Raw genomic sequence first — 19,628 nt, forward strand, 5'->3', positions numbered from 1 at the left:
TCGCGCTCGCTTGTGCCCCCCTTGCGGGGTCTTCCCCCAGGATGTTGGATCTCGAACGCAGGTTACGGGGGAGCAAGCAAAGGCTTCTTTTCATTGCGCTTGCCTCCGTCTGCATTCTAATCGTTTTGTTGAATATTGGCGTCCTCTCCGATGCACCGGGTATCAAGTCAACGATAATCAAGGTGCCGCTTCGAGGCGACCGTCCCTATGACACCATCCCAGTACGTATCGCCCTTGTTGCGCATCTACCAGGGGGCCATGACCAACTAAAATGCGGCCTAGTTTCCAACGAGCGATGGCTCTGATTTCGAGGGTTCCTACCAACCGGAGGATGCCCACCCAATCGCGGGGCTGATGAAGGAAGCAGATGAGAAGTGGCGCAAGTACGAAGAGAGCCGGTCGAAGACATTCAGAGAAACAGTCGCAAAATACAGAGAGAAGCATGGAAGACATCCGCCCCCGGGTTTTAAGGAAGTAGGCCTCCCTTTAGTCATGGGATGTATTGCGCGATTCTGATTTGGCTCTATTCCAGTGGTACAAGTTTGCGCGTGAAAGGAATGTCCACAATATCGACGATTTTGAGCAGATCATGGACGATCTGCGACCGTTCTGGGCGATTGATCCTAAGGTCATTCGGAAGATGGCCGCGAAGTTGCAGGAAAATCCCGATGATGGAATAGCGGGCATACACATTCGCGACAATAAGGTTGTCAACCTGACGAATCCGAGTTGGCGCTCTGAGACCTTGGCTGGGTTGATTTCACGGTTCGTGAAGTATCTGCCTGACATGGACATTGCCGTGAATCGTCTCGATCAGTCCCGGGTGGTGGTGCCGTTCGAAGACCTGCAGGAGCTGCTAGCAACCGAGCAGGGGTCTAGGAAGATGAAATCCGATGCTCGCGACGGTTTTACTAAAAATATGGGGCATTTCCTCAACTTTGAAGAGCCAACTGGCGACTGGGATAATGAGACGAACCCGGAATGGTTTCCCTACCCTGGAAGACAGTACATGGACATCGCCAAGCTCGCATGCCCTCCTGAGTCTCCCGCCCGCAACGAGAATCTTACCGTGGAGGATGCCGACGCTCTGTACAAGCATCAGCTTGGAGGCTTAGTGACCAATTTCAACCTCTCCACCGATCTCTGTACCGTTGGCCCCGCCATCCAGGATCAGCATGGGTTCCTCTACTCAGCGTCAAGCATGATAGCATCGAAGCGTCTCGTTCCAGTTTTCAGCGAGTGCAAGGTCAATGTCAACAATGATATTCTTTTCCCCGCGAACATGTACATTCTGAAAGACCCGCGTTATGTCTACGACAAAACATACGATTATGAGTGGGAGGACAAGGCAGATACTCTCATCTGGCGCGGTGTCACGTCTGGCGGAGTCCAGGTCGAAGATAATTGGCAGCGCATGCACCGCCAACGCCTCGTCATGCTCACCAACAGCACCTTGATGAGCGATCAGGAGGTCAAGATTCTCACCGAATCCTTCGAAGAAAAAGGAAAGTACGAAAACTTCAGTCACTTCGAGCCGTCTGTCTTTGCGAAAAAGCACTTTGATGTCGGATTCACGGACGCGTGGGGGTGCATTCCCGGAGATTGCCCCTTCTATAAAGATATATGGACCTTCAAGGAGGCCGTTACGCTGTCAGAGCAATTCAAGGACAAGTTCCTGGTCGACGTAGATGGCCACAGTTTCTCTGGCAGGTGGCGTGCCTTCCTTTTCAGCAAATCCCTCGGAATCAAGGCGACTATCTTCCGGGAATGGCACGACTCGAGACTTTTTGCCTGGCGGCATTTCATCCCGCTGGATAACCGGTACGACGACCTATACTCGATCATGACTTACCTGATTGGTACCGGTTTTAAAACCAACCCGGCAGACAATTATGCAAATAATAATAATGTTTACGTTCGCAAGCATGACTTTGAAGGGAAGATGATCGCAATGCAAGGCAGAAACTGGGCGCAGCGTGTGCTTCGTGACGAAGACATCGAGATCTACATGCTCCGCCTTCTGCTCGAGTACGGCCGTATCATTGACGACAACCGAGACGAAATCGGATACAGTGGTGACGGGAGCGAGCTGGACGACTTTGACAAAAAGCACCCGATGCCTGAGTCACCGCCTCATCTCAATTGGAATACTATTTAAAAGAAAAAGACGGGCCAGGAAGCTATACTCTATCTTCACCTGATTGAGTGATAATCTCCTTTACCATGTCATATCGCTTACGACATGTCGGGTTTTTACTCCGAGAGATAGACATTTGAGCTGATGTCTAATCTTAATCTTAAAGATGTTCTTTCTACAGAGGATACCCTTTCGTGATCCTTTTATCTTTACTCTCTGCATCTTTTTTATATCATTTTCTGTGAATATTTGAAATGTGGATGTATTTATCACTTCTCGTGTTTATCCTTCCTTAGCCGGTGTGAAGTACATACGTACCCTGGGTCCTTTAGCTCCCAATATATCGCGATCTAAAAATGATGGGGGCGTATTGATGAAATGCTTGATGACCTGGGGGAAAGTGGTTGTGCATATGATTATTGTATACATGGTGAAATGTACATACCTTGTAAAACCCAACTGGACAGGAGGTGCAGACGGAGTTGTCTTGTGACTACTGATGCTAGGTCCATGTGCTACAACATATCCCTACAGTACAGCCAAAGACGAAAACAAGTTTACGTTGATTCTTTTGATAAAATAAATATCTATCCTGGAGCTGCTAGATCTTCGTGTTGACAAAAGTTCATTCTTATGCCAATTAGTCAAGTTATTACGCATTGCTCTCTACAAAGCCCTCATCTATCAGTATCCCATTCCTGGATAAAGCCCGCGTCGTCAACAATGCCCCCACAGCGTTAACAGCCAGCGCGATCGTGTAGCCGCGGTTCACCAACCGACTCCCTGTCTTCCCAGTGCGACAGAGGTAGCCAATCTCCCAGCCTCCATCTTCCTGCTGCAGACTCAACTGCTTTGTCAGATCAATCTTGTGGCGGATCCCCAGCGAGTAGCACGCCAGGATGCGTATCGCGAGTTCCATAGCGTCGCCGTCGGCATTGATGCGTTTCTGGATGTGCTCCCGCGGCAGGGGAACCGTGTCTTGGTGGATATCCGAGTCCGGGTTCTCCTCTAGGAGGCGGGAGAAGAAGAACAGGAACACGTCCGGGGAATAGTAGTAGCGGGTGCCGTCGAGATAAGCGCCGTAGAGCAGGACGCGGCGGATCCAGTTCTTGGTGGGTTGGAGGTCGGGCTCGTCTCCTCTGCCATAGCGGTAGAACATCCGGATGATGTTGATGCATACGACTGGGTCGGTTCGGAGACGGGTTTCGACGAAGTATACCTGATTATAGTAGTAATAATAGTATAAGTCACAAATTCCTTGCATCATTTGCTTTGCGTTGCAGGAGAAGAGAGAAGCATAGATACCCTGATGATACCATCGGAAGTTCTGTATCTCAGCGTGTCATTTGCAATAGATGGGCTTCTTCGGCATTCAGGGCAATGTGACGAAGGCAAGGGCTGTCGTGTCGAGGTCGTCGAGATGGTCCGGATTGAAGGGACGGTCTCCTGCATTTCATTCAGTACCTAGGCACATTATCCATGTTGATTTTTCACCGTTATCCACGGCACTTAAGGTGCATTGCCAACCTATATAGTAGTTCCATGTCCGTCTCGGATGATCAAACGTGACAAGACGCCTACATACGAAAATGCGTCAGCAGTCTTTTCCTTTCTCCTCCTCCTCCTAAGACCCCCAGAGAAGACAGCCATTTTCTTACAGATTTCCAGTAGCCTCCAAAATCAACAGTTGTGAGTTATCTTGGACCGTTATTCCACCTTGGTCTGTAACGGAGTAATGCTTTTGGGCATTGTCGTTCAGGAATGCTCTTCCTCGCTTGACTGGATCCGCCAGAATATTCAGAAACTGACGCCGGACATTAGCCGCATCCGTGAACAATATGCCTCGAATCCCAAGGGAGCGCGCTGCGAGCACGTTGTCCTCCCTGTCATCAATGAAAACGATCTCTTTCGGAGACACACCGATAGATTCCACCACGCGCTGGTAGAATTGAAGTTCAGGCTTACACATGCCGAGTTCACTCGACACAAAGACGTGATCGAACAGCGACCACTCAAACGGTCTTACCTCTGACAATCTCCCAGTCGGGGCGAGAAACGTTTGACATGGCGTACACACGTAGGCGCCCCTTGTGAGCGGCCTTAAGATCTCTAATAGTGGCGGTCATGGTTTCATCGAGCGGCCTGAGAGTCTCGAGCCTGGGAGAAAGCCCGCGAGATTTCCGAGGCATCGACCGAAAAGCGTTCAGCCAACTGGGCGTAGCATTCTTCTTCGCGTAGCTGGCTGCAGTTGTACTTGTGCCATATGTGTGAAGAGCGGAATTCTGCCAGAAGCTCGCTCGAGATGGAGGTTGAGTTGGATGGGGACCAGTTGATGGACACGTCGCCGAGGTCGAAGATGAGGGCTCGAGGCTTTGTCGTTGCCATTTTCTTTCTTCTTTCTTCTTTCTTCTTTTTTCTTTTTTCTTTTTTCTTTTTTCTTTTTTCTTTTTCTTTTTCTTTTTCTTTTTCTTTTTCTTTTTCTTTTTCTTTTTCTTTTCTTTTTCTTTTTCTTTTCTTTTTCTTTTTCTTTTCTTTTTCTTTTTCTTTTCTTTTTTTTTCCATTTCATCTTCTCAATGGATGTCGTCAAATGCTTGGAGAAAGCTTGTTAAAATGGAATGGAAAGTGGAAAAAAAACGAAGATGCCGTTTATCCAATGATAGGTACTGTGTTTTGTATTCTCATGAGACAACATATGATATGGAACGACTCCACTCTCTTGTATGTAGTATTTATGTATTGCCAAATGTCTTGAATTTGAAAGAGAGAATATATGAGCATAACAAAAAAGGCGCTCCAAGGAAGCCCACGAATCCCAGCGTCTACTGGCATAGTGGGGGATTTGACCAGCTATTCAACATGATCTAGAGACCCATGATGTGAGAAACGAAACGATAGACAGGTATAGGTCGGCTGCTAGAATAGATATTTCGACACTTTACCCGTCAGCCGAACTGAGAAACAAGCACACACTTTCTGTTTCTAGTCACATGCAATGTTTGAACATCAGCAATCTGTTCCATGGTCTTATCTCGTGAGGACTACCGTTGCGGCCTTGATATTATGACATGTGTTGATTGACTTTGACAAATTGTTCCATGTTGACCAGAAACGTTGCTCTATAGGCGGCCTTATCTATCAATGGCTACAGGGAAAACTAGACTCTTAGTGAGCCGTGACGGAGGGAGGGATCGGGAATCTGTTGAGGGGGGACCACCTGAAAAACAAGCTATAGCGACCGGAAAAATACCTAAGGCATCCCTGTCGAATGTTCCATATGCTACATGGCACACTATCGTGTGTATTGTAATTCGGGCTATCTGCCGTTCTAGCTACTTTAGGTACCTTAGATAAGTAGGTAGTAGTAATAGGTGGTCGACCCATCCTTACCATGTAGCCCATGATGAAAGCGCTCTTATTCCTCGAAATGGTTCCTCAGGGTTCTCCCATTCTTCCTTCTCAGAGAAAGTGCGGAGTCCATTAAGTCCCCTGACTGGAGCATGGTCAGATAGACTCTTAAGCCTGACACTCAATCCTCAGTCAAATGTTGCGCAACTTACGCGTGGAATGAATGGGATCAAGTCATTAGTTTAGATATACTAGGTATCAGTTATCCATATACGACTTCTAACAAGCTTTCCCATGAGAGTCTTTGGGAAGCCCACTGTCGTTCGGCATTAGACGTGTTTGTAGATTCCAGCATAGAGGGTAAAAGAATTTGAAAGATAGGCAGTTTACGGCAAGCAAATGGGCCGGATAATAATCCAATGCACTAGCAATCTAAACTGAACAGAATCACTCTAAATTTTTTGGTGGATGGACGGGCAAGCCGATGGGAAGGCATTCCAAGTCTTTTTATTGGTTCGGCATCTCAGGATGTTCGTTTTCCATCTTCTCCAGCAGTCCAATGGAAAGGTGTATACAGTGAGGCACTTGAGCTGAAACAGTGATGGTATCTGATGGGGCACGCAAAGCGCCTCAGGGTAACGGAGGGTTTTGTTTTCTTCAACATACGGGGTATCTTGTGGATTGAGATAGACCTGCATAAAGTTGAACGCATAATCGAGGCAACTATCCCGCAGAGGACTTCGTTGCCCGTTGTACTAATGACGGATCAGCCGGACGACCCTCCACTCCGTTCCAATCACAAGTGGACGAGAGATCGTCCGGGGATTTTACGACGCAGATAAAGCCCGCGGAAACAGAGGCAAGGATGTCATCAACGCTACGGTCGAGTGGATCGTTCACGGCGAGCCAAAGAAGGAATTTGACAATGTGAAGGGGGATCTCGACTACAGATGGGACGATGCAGCGAACAAGTAAATGAGAGCACAAACATATACAAATTCATATCATCATCCACTAGGGCGTGAATGAAGGATTGAGGGATGCTTATAACAGGAACCCTAGATGTTTAAGTTCGCATGCCGCAAATTCTCCATCAAATCAGATGTCGACCTGGCGGACCCGAACCTGGCTGCCTTGATTCGCCTCACCTGAGACCATCTATCGATTGTAAATGACATTGCATCATTCGACGAAGAGCTCCGCGCGTTTGAGTCCAGGGAAATCAGCTAGATTGGTCAACGTGGTCGATGTCCTCGGAGTAGCTGTTGATCGAAGAGCGGATTCGAAACGAGCTAGAGGACCTCAAAGCAAAGAGGCAAGCTCTCGTTGGAGCAATGGAGATTTATCGATTCCCTCCTGGTTGCCATTAGTGGCAATGTTTTCCGTTGTATGATAAGTCCGCGGTACGGGGCTTGAGGCGGCGCAAGAATTAATGGACTGTCAACACGATGATCTCGCAGCTCAGGAATAGATGTTTACCTATTCAAAACGATCAAAATATCAAGAGAAACTTGTCTTCATCATAGACTTAGAATCATGCATGTATTCCGTAATGTATACAATCATAAGCACAACCCTCCCCCCACTCCCTCTCCCCAGATTGCAAAGCATTCCATTACTACGGTCACTCCATCTCATACAGATGGGAATTCTACGTAAAGCCACACCTATTTAACAGTAGATAGACGCTTTCTGTAGCTCAGGCTGAAAAAGTCATCTAAGTAAGTAGGGAATTGATGTGACGTCGTCGATTTTGTAACCTGCCCCCTCCCCTTAAATGGAAGTGGTGTGCTTGAGGTTGGTTACGTGAGTGCATAGGTACCTTGTATCATCAATTTACGGACTACGTCCCTCAGGACAAGTAACTGGGTAAACCTTAAAACCCAGACCAGAAATGGAAGGCTTACAAATCTCGACGATATTTTCATCCACCTAGTACAATGAATATTCAACTTAAGTAATAACCAATTAGCAAGTAGGTAGTACTTGTGCCCAACTATAGAGATTGTACATACAAAAAGCATAGACGAGCCGGGTTAGCTTGGCCAATTAGATGAGGTCAGATCAGATCGTAATTTTTTGGAGTGCTGTCACGAGCAGAAGCCTATGAACCGCCTCATGCTGAGGTTAGGTTCAACTGCATTCTACAGGGATTACGTAGTACTCCGTTCTGAGCTACACAAAAGCACAAGAAGCTTGGAAAGACATCAGGTATCATGTTCCATGTATCACCAAATTTCATTGGTGCACTGTCGCGCATCATCCCTGTGACTGCTTAGCTAAACAAGCTAACCGAATCCGACTTGGTCGTTCGTAAACCCTTCCTTAGTAATATCACACGTGATCTTGGAAAACCAGAATTCCAACTTCCGGCACCATTCTGCACGGAGAGTAGAAATCTCGAATGATGAGAACAGATCAAAAATTCCCGTAGAAAGGAAAAAAAATCCCGCCCAATGTATCATGCGATCTCTCAATCAAAGACCTGTCCTATCGACATCCGGTTCTGTCGTGAAAAAAGCCCAACGCCTGAAAATGCAGATACCGACAAATGTCCTATGTCGCCCAGGGCCCGTAATATCCACAAAGATGCATAAGGAACCCACTCTAACATAAAAGGAAAATGCAGGACGCCGTATCCATGCGAGAGTTAAAAAACGTAGTAAGGTTCAAATACCGAGATGCCTCGGAAGGAAAAGAAGAAGAAACAGACCCAACAGACCCATCTGTTGTAGGTTAACTCAGCGTGAAGCTCAGTGGCTCAAGTCATAACCGGTTCAGAATTCTATACAGGGCGGGTGAAGAGTAAATGTGTTGCAATTCGTATGGGAAATTCATAAGAAGCGGCCGTTTGGAAAGTCCTAGGTTGAATAGTTTTGCCCAGAGAGGAAATTGGGCTGCGCGATCTGACCCTGTGGCCATGCCTCATGGTGGAGGTATGGCAGCACCCCGGTCTTGCGTTCGGTTATTGTCTTGCCAAGCGGTTGATAGTGCATTTGATCGAAGGATAGGTTGCGCGGGTGGTGTAAAGATCCGGAAGGTGGAGGAATCAGGAGCGTATTAACACCACGAACTGGCCGATAAGGTGAATTCCTGTTGGCCAAAAAGGACGGTGAAAGATGTTTTTGCGGCGTATGAACGGAGTAGGCGGATAGTGCGGGGGATGCTGTCGCGGACGACACCATGAATGGACTCTGCCTCCTTCCTGGGTCTGGCAGCGCCACTGACGGGTTGTAAATGCCAGATGGCGCAGGAGCAACTGTAGTTGACGTTGGCAGCTGCTGAGGCCAGGTAGTAGAGGGGTTGTAGACCGAGGACATTGCATGTCCTGCTGGTAGCGGAAGCTGAGAACTAGACGCAGGAACGTTCGAAACCATCGGTTTGGAGATCTGCTGGAAGTTTTGCTGGAAATTTGGCCGTGGTAGACGTGGCACAGGGGGTGCCACCACAGATGCGTTTGAGGGAACGGAGGTTGGTGTCAAGACCGGTGGGAGGGTTGGCACACCATTTACCACCGATGGTGGAGCCAAGGTCGACACTGGAAGAGGATAGTTGTTTGATGCGGCCATCCTCTTGGCAGGGCGCTCTTCCACCTGCTCATCCCAGTTCCGTTTCCTATTAGCTGGAAACTCAGCTTCAGGAAGCTGCCTTTGAGGCGACAAAGTCTGATAAGGCAGACCGTTGAAAGTCGGATTCCAACTCTGCTGGGAAGGCAAAGGACCGGTGGCGGGAGGTGACGGCAGTTTTGTCGCCGGTGAAGATGATCGGACAGGTCCACCAGAGGCAGATATCGCATTTGGCGAAATCTGCAACACGGGTGTCGTTGGGCCCTGTTCGTTCTCCATCGGCATGCGGGAGGCTTTTTCAAAATAGTCCGCAAATAGTCCAAGCTTCACGTGCCACTGCGTCCATTCCTCCCTCGACACAAAGAGGTTGTAACGAACGTTACTGAGGAACTCGACTTCCATTATGTGTATCTCCTGGACAGATATTCCGGAGACTTCCGCCCATGTTTTGTTGGTGTACGTATTATCATCAAGAACTGCCACAGTTAGAAACCGTTATAAAGGACTGAAGGTATCGGGGAAAAACTCAGTCACGTACATTTATTTCCCATCATCAGAGCAATCGTCATTAGCCGGAATTCGCTCCCTTTCTTTCCCCTCACTCCCGGATTGAACTTTTTCAACCGATAGATGAACATAAGCGCCAGAAGGATGACATTTTGGCTGACTTGCGTAGTTGAGAGTATGGTCGTAACCCATTTCTGGAATCCAATCGTGGGAATGGCCTCGGGAACGAGAGAGGGAATGGTGTTAATTCGATCCTCAATAGCTTTCAATTTTGCGGTCTTTTCGAACCAGAAGAGACAAGTAATCTAAAATCCGAAGTCAGAATTGCCTGAAAACTGAAGGACCTGTCAGATAATTCTCACCTGAGCAGCGAATTCTGCCAGACTCCCTTTGCTATCGTTAATTGATGACGGGATTTGCAGATATGGTGCTATCGAATTCCCCGTGCTTTTCTTCTGGTCAACCTTCTCGGTTGCAGAAGCAACCTTTGTGGCGGGAGCATAACTCCGGTTCTTGCCCACCGGCGTCGGAGACGCGGGGAGAGAATCGACATGTGCGTGAGGCATGGTGGTAACTTTGCTGTAATTGTGAACGGGGCCTCTGTATGACTTGTCCGCATAGTTGGAAGATGCTGTTGTGCTGTAAGCCACGCCAGTCATATCGCCTGGAGGCGTTGGTAGACCGTCCCTGAAGGGAACAGTACAGTGAGTAGTCTCCAACGGAGTCTTCTTGGACGGCTGTTTAGACCACGTCGAGCTTTCTTTACACTGATAATTTAGTATATTCGGAGTTATCGGGTTTGGGATCGAGAGGTGTGGTTGCGAGGCAAGAGCGGGAGGCATAGGTGCGGGATGGATGAAGAGATGAAGGATCGCTGAGAGATCGAAGTGAAAGGCGAGCAATTCCACGAACAAAGGTCATGGACACCAAGAAGTCACCCGTGATCAATCGGTTTTGGATCCGGTAACGCTTCACAGTTCGCAAGCGGGGAACGGATGTAGTGACGATTAAGAGTCCAGTGGCTTGGACGACCGTTGGGGGAGAGTCCAAACCAAGGGTCATAAATGAGACAGTCCAATGACTAGGATAGCAGCGAGCAGCTCTAGTGAATGCAGACCATGCCTGCCAGATGGAATGAGGGCAATGAAGGGGGAGGAGCCAAGGCCAGGCAAGGCTCACATATCAGGATAACGAAGCGCTATCGAACCTGCGCAGTTGGCTGCACAGGGTAATAAAGGGACAATGAGAGAGGGGACAAAAAGAACGAGCTCTGATACAGAACAGGTGAGCAGAAGAAGAGAAGAAGAAGAAAAAGAGAAAGGATAATAATGAAGGATGAGGTCAAGACATCATCCCTCGTCCAGCGATCCTCTTCACTCCGCTGGACGACCAGGGTAGGTTAGTACTTGTCCGGAGTCGTGGTGCCAGGAGCTGACAAAGTTTGACCCAGAAGCAAGTCCAGAGGGCAGATCCTCCTTTCTGGGCCTGTTTGGACTGGTCCGGTTTGGGCGTTCAGTTGATTGTCTCTGCTTTGTCTTGAAAAGAATCAAAGACCGGTTGATGTCAGAGCCACCGGCGGGCGGTGGATGCAGGCTACAAGGGCAGGTCAGCAGCCCTAGAGCGGTTCCTTGGTGTCTAGGGCTTCGAGGACCCGTATCAAAGCCAATAATCCGACTGGGTTAGCGTCGCGTTGCAACCGTCGCCGTGTGCCGCCCAGGATGGCAGCGACGATGCTAAGGGGGGCAGGGCCGGGAGGGCGGAAAGAACGAGGGGGTTTGTGCGCGGTGTATGATCACTGGTCACGCTGGCGGAAGGGAAGGGAAGCGCAGGAATGGGGACGGAGCATGGACGGAGAGAGTCGTCCTGCGAGTATGGGCATGTACAGTGGGCATCCACCCCGAATAGGTCTAGCGCGGGAGGATCTCTGGATACGAGACGATGGCGACGGCACACGGCGTACAAGTATGTAAGGACGACGGAGTATGTGGGAGGGGCGACGGCACGACAGGCCAGCAAGAAAAGAAACGCCGCCGGTCGCGTGTGCCGCTGCCCAGGGAAGGGCTGGTGCCCACCGTCGAAATAATAATATCCACTTCCACCGCCTCCTCCCGCGTACCACCTCGGTCAAGCAGCCTCGCACCGACTGGCTCGAGCTGCCTGGCCACCGCTGGGTCGCCATGGCGCAGAACTCTGACTTCAGTCTTGGTCGTCAACTCTGAACCTTTTGGCTGCCACTACTACTAACGATGGACTACGGCGTAGACGGCGTTGCATATCCCACGGGTTGGCCAAATGCCGGGATGATATCCATTATTTTCTTCAGCATCCATGGTCCCTAACATGGGTATGGCGCTAGGCAGCGGATGCTCCGACCTTTGCGCAGAAACTCGCTGACCTCACTAGCACCACGACGGAGGAGACACTGGATGCAGTAAGAATGCTCGCTCCTGTCCCGCTCAAAAGGGTTATATTGATAGTTGTGTGATTACGGTACACAGTCTATGCGGAGCTAGCTGCCTGTGACCGCTTGCCCTGCGCTCAGATGGACCGTGATTGACGGTCAGGGTCGTTGGACTTGTTTGACTTTCTGCTTCGCGAAGAGTGTTGGCTCTCCGCCTGCTTTCGAGGCGGTGGGTTTTGCGAGACGACTGGACGGGGCTGTGTTGGGATCCGATCGTCGAACTCAGCAATCTTCTGTTCCTGCCTTTTCGCCCCTCCCCCATCAACATCCCAACTCTGTAATCATCCTTTGCATCATCCGGACGAATTTCCCTGCACGTATTGTCTCTGAATCAGGGTTCTACGAACGGAGTAATCTCGTAACCATATTCTGATTTGCCCCCTATCCCTCACCGCGATCGTAACAGCCTGCCCCCCGCGAGGTGCAAGTTGCAACGCCTCGCGTCCACACTACAGAAGTATAGCAATTAATCCCTACGGAGCGGGCGTGGATGGGCATCACCGGTCAAGGAGGGGGACATGGACAGCTGAACCCGGCTTCCGTATCGCAGACGGGAGAAGGCGGCTGGCCGCTGGATGCTCGTTTACATCTCATCATCGAACCGTCAACCGACTCAACCCAGCCGATGGTGATCCATCTCGAACGTTCCCCAGTGTGGCTCTCTACCAGGTCCCGGGGTGGAATCTCGCGAACAAGGCCCAAGAGAAAGCACAACAGACGCAGTAGTCAAAACTGCCGGCATAGAAGACGCAAAAATCGAAAAAAGGGATGCTAGAACCAACCAGCAGCAGCGCAGACGAGCGCGGGTCCAGAGGAGCGGCGGTCGACCGAAACGAACACTATCATCGTTGACTCGGTTTCCTTAAGATTATCTCGAATGCATCGGCCTGCAACTTGGCACTCTTCTCTCGCTTGGTTGCTCCAGGAGTCCAGAATCCAGGATGCGCGCGAGAAATTCTGATAGTCGGACAGAGCATTCCCACCTATGCCGATCTGGGCCATCACTGCGTAAGGAAGGGAACAATGGAACGTCGGACGTCTGATTCGAGGTCGGAAGTTCCAGAACCAGATCGGAGTTGTGACTGCCTGGCGAAGGATGCCAGAACCAGCGAAGAAAAGGCGCGAAATGCGATAGTGCTGTGCAAAGCCGGTCTACGGTTCGCCGTGCAGCCGTTGGTTGGCTCGTCGACCGGGGCTTATTGGGCATAACAGTCATAACTAGCATGGGCGGGGACTTGCGAAAGGAGTGTCGTACGCGGCGATCCAGGGGGAATCCTACCGACGTGTCTTGTCACTCTTGTGTCTGGGTCTGGCATGGGTAAAGGCGGGATTTGCCTTTTGGGTCTTTGCCTCTGGAATTTTTTTTTTTTTTGACTTTTGCTCTTCGCAGGACTTCTGCTGGACACAGCAAGGCGTCCTGCCCAATGACGGGCCACGCAAGGAGCCGGGCCTTGCCATCTCCGACGCTGTATGGCTGTCTCCTCGCCACCAGCCCCAGACATGAGGACGCCCGGTTGCAGCGATCCAGCGACCAGCCTTGGCCCTCCAGCAATTTCTAAGTTACCCGTCACCGTCACAAATCCACCGCCAGCTTACGGGCCAAAAGTATCACCAGCCACCGGTCGGGCGAATCATCCCGTTCCTTCTCCCTCGTGTCTCGTATCGTGGTACGACAACGGTAACGGACAGCTCGCCTGAGCTAGTCCCTTTCGAGCCGGGATCATGTCAGTCGGCCCCGGCAAGGGCTTTCAAAACTTCAAGTTCAAACAGGCTTGGGCGGTCTTGGGCTTGCCGCCAGTCTGAGACCGTCCCGTGCTACCGCTCGATGTACCGCCGTACCGTTTACTCATGATTATTACCACGTTACGCGTTTCCAGACCATGCTCGCTTGGGCATCTGGTATCATCAGAGAATGATCGAGAGGATCGAGAGAGCCGCAGAGATTGATGGCGCTGTCTGACGACTTCGACAACGGTGAACTTCCGTGGTTGATGAAAACCGAGGATCTTCTGCTAGCCGAGCTCTGGATGCTACTGGTCAAATTCTGCATGAGCCATCATCAGGCGTATCTGCGGGCGCAGTAGGCAGAGGCAATCCCGCGGAGCTGAACTATGGAATATACTGCTCCGTATAGCAGGACGATCAGACAGAGACCGATAGACCAACAGAACATCGTTGGAAAACACTGGACTGCTCAGGTGGCAGGTGCTATTATTGGCGGCATTATGCAGAGTGTATAACTGGGAATAATAATACTACAAGAGGACTTACTACCAGCAGGGGGAATTATCCCATCATCGGACCAGGTCTGAATATGGCTACGCTGCAGGTGGCTTGCTCATCATCAAAGGTATCTTTTGACAAGGTGCCAGAAAGGCAGCGCTAGCAGCGTCCCGCTAGGCACGGTACCTGAGCAGGCTACACTGCAGGGCTCCTTGCTTGTCTGCTCCTCTCCTAACGTGTCAGTTGGTAATGGACATTTGCATTGCAATAATGTGTTTGAATGTGCAATGATAGATCACACAACTTTGCGAGGCATGCATGGAGTAGATCCAAGACTCCTACCGTGTCACCGTGTACAGATCGATGGACACATTTCTGTTAGGATGTTGGGACTCTTCCGTTCGATCCGACTACTCTGTGAGCATCACTGCACAGGCCCCTGTCACAGCGATGGAGATTGCGTAGATTCATAGACGGTAAGCCACGGCTAATCTGCGGTCGGCGAAAGCGAAAACCACACCAATTAGACGGCATTCAAGCAAAAGATATTCTGCGGGAAAACCTAAGCAGAAAAAGCAGCCGACACACAGACGGTGGAACGCAATCGCAATGACAGGAACTGTGGAGAAGGGATCAGGTCAGCCTTTCGAAGGCGAAGCTGAGAGAGCTTTCTTTTTTTTGCGCTTTGTCATTTCGTGATGCCTAGGTTATCGCTGCTCGCGGACGGACAACCAACGGGTGCTTTCAACAGCATGAATCAGAAGCCGCCCAGCCAGGTGCTCCATCATGAGTTGTCTCGATCTTTGGTCGTATGCGCGTCACTGCACCCAGTATGCCCACCACTGAGCACTCAAAAGTAAAACATACTACGCACTGGAGTTTCCACGGTTTCGACAAGGCTGTGTCGACTAAGACAGAAGGCGCCGTAAAGGGCGCAAACGCGTATACTCCTATAGCCTTTCCGGCCCTTTGAGAGAGTATACTCCGTCATCTGCTGAAGCAGTAGTCCCACTCCAGGCTGGGCGATTTCAGGCTTGACATCAACCACAAAGGAACCTCGGCGATACGGGCAAACCTTTCGCGGCTCGGAGTCAGTGTCTCTGCGCCTAGCATCCCGGTCGGTCAACCTTCTCGAATCCGGCCTTCCACAGCCACCCCCCATCCTCCACCATCTGGGAGTCGTAACCGGAAAGGCGCGCATCGCAGCCACCGCTCGCACAGTCACGGGACAACTGAGTTCACAGGTTCTGAAACGCCCCCGCTCCGACCGAGGCTTGCTCCAGGTCTCCTACTTCGTACGACTTACTTGCGCCGATATCGATCGAAGCTCCGCAGAAGTTCTTGTTCTCTTGGTCCTGCTGTTACGGATAAAGAACGACCCAGCACTTCCGTTCTTGCCAATAACCCGCCACTCGATGAAATCGTTCTGCCTTTCAAGCGTCGTAACCTGCCACGGACGGTGTTGCCGGTCATGTCATCCAGTGGCTCCGACGCGTAAGTACTACGCAGTCCTGTCCTCCTGTCAAAAAGGAGCGCGCCTCGCCGTCCTCCTCACCACCTGTCATTAATTGTGTTCCTTGGCACCGACGCACCGTGTCCGTACCTCGCTCTCCACGCCTACTGCCCCACTAAACCTCATCAAGTCATCCCTCGTCTCTGAAAGTACTGTACGGAGAACATCAAGTGGAGAGCGGTAGTACATCCAGTCCAGTACTCCGTACTTGAGAGGTAGACGAGTATCCCAAACGGATTTAGAACACAAGGGCTACATCCTGACGCGGCGCTCTAGACACAAGCATGTGCATACACGTACGGAGTACTCCGTGCATGATACATCTATCCATAGCCGGATGCAGAATATACTCTGCGTACGGCACATCCATACTCCGTACTTAGTAACCTAAGCCCTGCTGCCCTAGACGCTGCGCCCGGTTATGAAGACATGTACTCTGTAAGAGCAGGACCCAGGTACCTCAATGTGAGCCTGTCATCCCGGACCCGTTGGCTCAGGCGCTCTCAGCTCCTGCAGGTGATAATATAATCTAAATAGTGCAGCTCCACACGGACAGGTCACAGGCTACAGCAAAGTTCAACAAGGCATAGGAAAAAAGAATAATAATAATAAAAAGGGAAAAAGGGGGGCCGTTTACGGTCGAGTCTTGACGGTTTGACCGCTCAGCCCTCCAAGCGTCCCCTCCCGAGCGTGCGTGCACGGGATCCGGTAGGTAGTTGGTCAGATCTGTGACCCCCGTCAGATCTGTACAATGATTTTTGATTGATACCGCGTCACGAGCTATCATTGATAAGCCACCCCCATCCCCAGCGCTAGAGTGTCTATTATCGATTCGAACTGTTCACCTAGATCTAGGTAGGGTAGGTACCACCACCACTACTACTACTTACCCCGTACGGAGTACCTAATAAAACTATCCTTAACTCCGTAACTCCATAGTACGGGGGACTGTCACTACGACCTACTAACCATGCCAAGTGTACTATGTATCAAACGGCTCGGTCATGTTATTATCGAAGGTTGTGTCCCTAATAATAATAATAATAATAATAATAATAAAATAATGATCCTATACCCATGTTTCGTCTCTCTGGACTAATAATAATTATAATTAATGGCTTGCGAATGAGAGTACGGAGTGACGGAACAACATACTGCAGTGAACTGAACTAGAGAAAGCAACACAGGCTCCTTTTTTAATTAACTAATGATATTTTACTTCCATGGTAGGCATATACGGAGAGGTAGGTCCTTCATTTCCATCATTATTATTATTCCCAACCGTAGGTGGCGTCATTCTCACGGCCGTGCTCGCGAGCCGTGTCTACCTAATACCACATCATTTATCATTCTACTACTGGTAAGTGGTGGTGGTGGTGTTAGGAAGGAACGAACGGGAGACGTCCGACAGGACATAGCCTCGTCCACGTAGCCAAGTTGCAGCCAGCAGGGCCAGTTGTGGAATAATAATTGAAACATCGACAATCGATGATCGAGCCTGAGCCGCCCGCGCATGGATGATGAGGCATCTGGTCCCTCCACAGTCCCTGGGGGCCGGCGGCTGGACCCGTCTGCCTCGTCTTACCCCTTTTTGTACCCCTTCGGCCGCCGCTTTTATGAACCGTCTCACGTGGCAGAAACAGCATAGCACCTTAAAGGGGGGGGGGGGTAGTGGATGACTAATCAAGTCTAATCAATCGATCGACCGAACGGGAATCGCCCGAGGATACTAGTAGGTAGGTGATGATGATAGACCGTTTTGATTGCGAGCAACAACACCAGCGGTTCACGACTTCATTCACAATGGAACTCCGCTATTTCGCGATGGTGGAGGGGGTTGCAATTAGTTGATGTGGTGGTGGATGGGAGGGAATTATTGAGAAAAAGGAAACTTGCTCCTACGAACTACCTACATGGGTGATTCAGGTGATTAGATACTGTTTGGTGGCTAGGAATTACGGCACTGGCAGCTGTCGCATCTACCGACTCGACTTTTATCCCGGTGAAATGATGAATGTTATGTCTGGATTAATCCAACGATGTTGATTCGGATCTAGCTGACGTCTTTGATAAGACCGTGGACAGCTCGGCTCACTCTGCTCCTCAGGGAAGACAATGGACTTTGCAACTGTATCCAGCGGCATGTTTTCGGAACTTTGACTGTGATTGGACTTGTTCATATTCTTATGTCAATTTGAAGGGCCCGTTTTTCGATCTACAATGGTTTCAGAACAAGAACATTGCATGGCACTGGTTCTTGATCCAGAAAGGCAGCAGGAGTAGACGAGCCATATCACTCACTATTTCAACCTTGCTCCGACTGTGACAGGACGCAAAATGATTGTGGATGCGGACTTGCGAGCAATCCTGAATGCAGTTCGATACTAATCTCTACTTTGAGGGTCTTACAGGGGTCTCTCATTTGGCTGGAGATTCAATGGCCACTGTATGACGGAACTGAAGGTACGACGCCACTGACGTGGACTTTTTCCAACGGGGCGTTGCGCCAGCGGATATGATTCCTCCGTGTTCCACAATTAGGCCCTTTCCCCGAAGAGACAAGAGAGGTATATCTGTTTCACATTATTCACAATTCCCATGCCTCGTCCTCGAAAACATACCTCTGACCGGGTATATCAAGGAGATGCCCGTAGGTCAGACGTTAAAGAAACTTATTACAGATATCTGGATAATCTACAGCCAGCTCGATCAATGAGTCCGACACAGTTTAGTCTCTGATAAGTACCTATAGTTGCAAGATGCCTCTTTTTGGCCAGGCCTCTATCTTATCTGCTATATGTGTCGAGAGACTAATTGCTTACTGTGCTCACTATTTTGAGTCCTTAAATGCTCTTTGGGCGACAATTATCAGCTACATATCTACCTTACACAGCTGCAGCGATTTTCCTTGTTCTTTTTATGTGCGGATACTGTCTTGTTTTGCTACCAAGGACCCTAGTAACAGCAGCAGAGCAGCTTTGACAAAAAAATGTAACTAGATAGATTGCTTTCAAAGAAGAATGTTTCTGTGGAACAAGAACAGACTGTTTGCAAGACCGTAACTATGGATGGTGTCACCTACATATATATATCGAGCAACTGGACCATCAAGATATTTTGAACGCCTACGTGCAGTATGCCTAGCTGGCAAGAGCTACTGAGAATCGAGATTATTTTCATTATATTGTTAATAACTAGGTCTGTCTTATCATGTCATCCAGTGCTATCTTTTCTTTGTGCTCCGCTGTCATGTACTCCGCGAGTCTGTGCAACTAAAGATGAAAATAAGAGCATATAAAATGCGCTTGTTTTCCCTTCAAATATGATTAATATGCTGCCTTAGCCCCGTTCGAAAAGTATTTCCTGTCTCCCTAGCCTCTTTCGATTATCATCGAGTTCGTTGTTTCCGTTCTCGTATATTCCTATCAATCACATGAATTTTGGTTCTCTGGAATGGCTGCGCGAGTCAATAAATAGAGAACAATTTTGACGCGAATTCCCTCATTCTTCGACAGCTCCGGAAACAAAGGAGAAACAACTTTTCTTGATGAAGGTACTCAAACCTCTCATCCGCTTTGCCAGGCCTGTATTGAAAAATAAAATTAGAAAAAGAAAGCAACTTATCATTCCAGAAGTACGAACCTGAATGAGTGGATGTTTTGCATCACTGAGTTACAGTGAAGACTCCCTATATTAGGTATACCGTACTACTAACTTTTGAGTGCTGATGGGAATTCGTGAAGCGGTATGTTCTGTGGCATGAAATCCATAATTAAATGTTCTGGAAGAAACAGTAGTGCTCCTATAGCCTGATCAGTTGTTGTGGTTGAGTGTGACAATTTGCACAAGGGTTGGATAGTAGTAGCGCTGGACTA

The 19,628-nt window shown here is 49.5% G+C and overlaps 7 protein-coding genes across 7 annotated transcripts; 4 read left to right on the forward strand and 3 right to left on the reverse strand.

Moving 5' to 3' along the window:
- Positions 1-41: 41 nt before the first annotated feature.
- VTN00DRAFT_2692 (uncharacterized protein) lies at positions 42-2,158 on the forward strand (the record flags this gene model as incomplete). Its single annotated transcript, XM_069428932.1, has 3 exons — positions 42-221; positions 283-474; positions 533-2,158. The coding sequence occupies 3 exons, from the start codon at positions 42-44 to the stop codon at positions 2,156-2,158; spliced, it is 1,998 nt and encodes a 665-aa protein (XP_069283738.1).
- A 631-nt stretch (positions 2,159-2,789) lies between these two features.
- VTN00DRAFT_2693 (uncharacterized protein) lies at positions 2,790-3,296 on the reverse strand (the record flags this gene model as incomplete). Its single annotated transcript, XM_069428933.1, has 1 exon — positions 2,790-3,296. One exon carries the CDS (start codon positions 3,294-3,296, stop codon positions 2,790-2,792), a length of 507 nt encoding a protein of 168 aa, XP_069283739.1.
- A 213-nt stretch (positions 3,297-3,509) lies between these two features.
- VTN00DRAFT_2694 (uncharacterized protein) lies at positions 3,510-4,522 on the reverse strand (the record flags this gene model as incomplete). Its single annotated transcript, XM_069428934.1, has 5 exons — positions 3,510-3,583; positions 3,665-3,714; positions 3,796-4,076; positions 4,171-4,294; positions 4,350-4,522. 5 exons carry the CDS (start codon positions 4,520-4,522, stop codon positions 3,510-3,512), a joined length of 702 nt encoding a protein of 233 aa, XP_069283740.1.
- A 1,489-nt stretch (positions 4,523-6,011) lies between these two features.
- Positions 6,012-6,458, forward strand: VTN00DRAFT_2695 (uncharacterized protein; the record flags this gene model as incomplete). Its single annotated transcript, XM_069428935.1, has 2 exons — positions 6,012-6,052; positions 6,254-6,458. 2 exons carry the CDS (start codon positions 6,012-6,014, stop codon positions 6,456-6,458), a joined length of 246 nt encoding a protein of 81 aa, XP_069283741.1.
- A 1,886-nt stretch (positions 6,459-8,344) lies between these two features.
- On the reverse strand, positions 8,345-10,398 carry VTN00DRAFT_2696 (uncharacterized protein; the record flags this gene model as incomplete). Its single annotated transcript, XM_069428936.1, has 3 exons — positions 8,345-9,525; positions 9,588-9,861; positions 9,919-10,398. 3 exons carry the CDS (start codon positions 10,396-10,398, stop codon positions 8,345-8,347), a joined length of 1,935 nt encoding a protein of 644 aa, XP_069283742.1.
- Positions 10,399-11,538: 1,140 nt separating this feature from the next.
- VTN00DRAFT_2697 (uncharacterized protein) lies at positions 11,539-11,895 on the forward strand (the record flags this gene model as incomplete). The annotated part of the gene is made up of 2 exons (XM_069428937.1): positions 11,539-11,761; positions 11,819-11,895. The coding sequence occupies 2 exons, from the start codon at positions 11,539-11,541 to the stop codon at positions 11,893-11,895; spliced, it is 300 nt and encodes a 99-aa protein (XP_069283743.1).
- A 3,177-nt stretch (positions 11,896-15,072) lies between these two features.
- On the forward strand, positions 15,073-15,738 carry VTN00DRAFT_2698 (uncharacterized protein; the record flags this gene model as incomplete). Its single annotated transcript, XM_069428938.1, has 2 exons — positions 15,073-15,182; positions 15,258-15,738. 2 exons carry the CDS (start codon positions 15,073-15,075, stop codon positions 15,736-15,738), a joined length of 591 nt encoding a protein of 196 aa, XP_069283744.1.
- Between the last annotated feature and the right edge of the window lie 3,890 nt (positions 15,739-19,628).

This window comes from Thermoascus crustaceus, assembly GCF_041956765.1.
Source record: "Thermoascus crustaceus strain CBS 181.67 unplaced genomic scaffold VTN00scaffold_10, whole genome shotgun sequence".
Classification (NCBI taxonomy): Eukaryota; Fungi; Ascomycota; class Eurotiomycetes; order Eurotiales; family Thermoascaceae; genus Thermoascus; species Thermoascus crustaceus.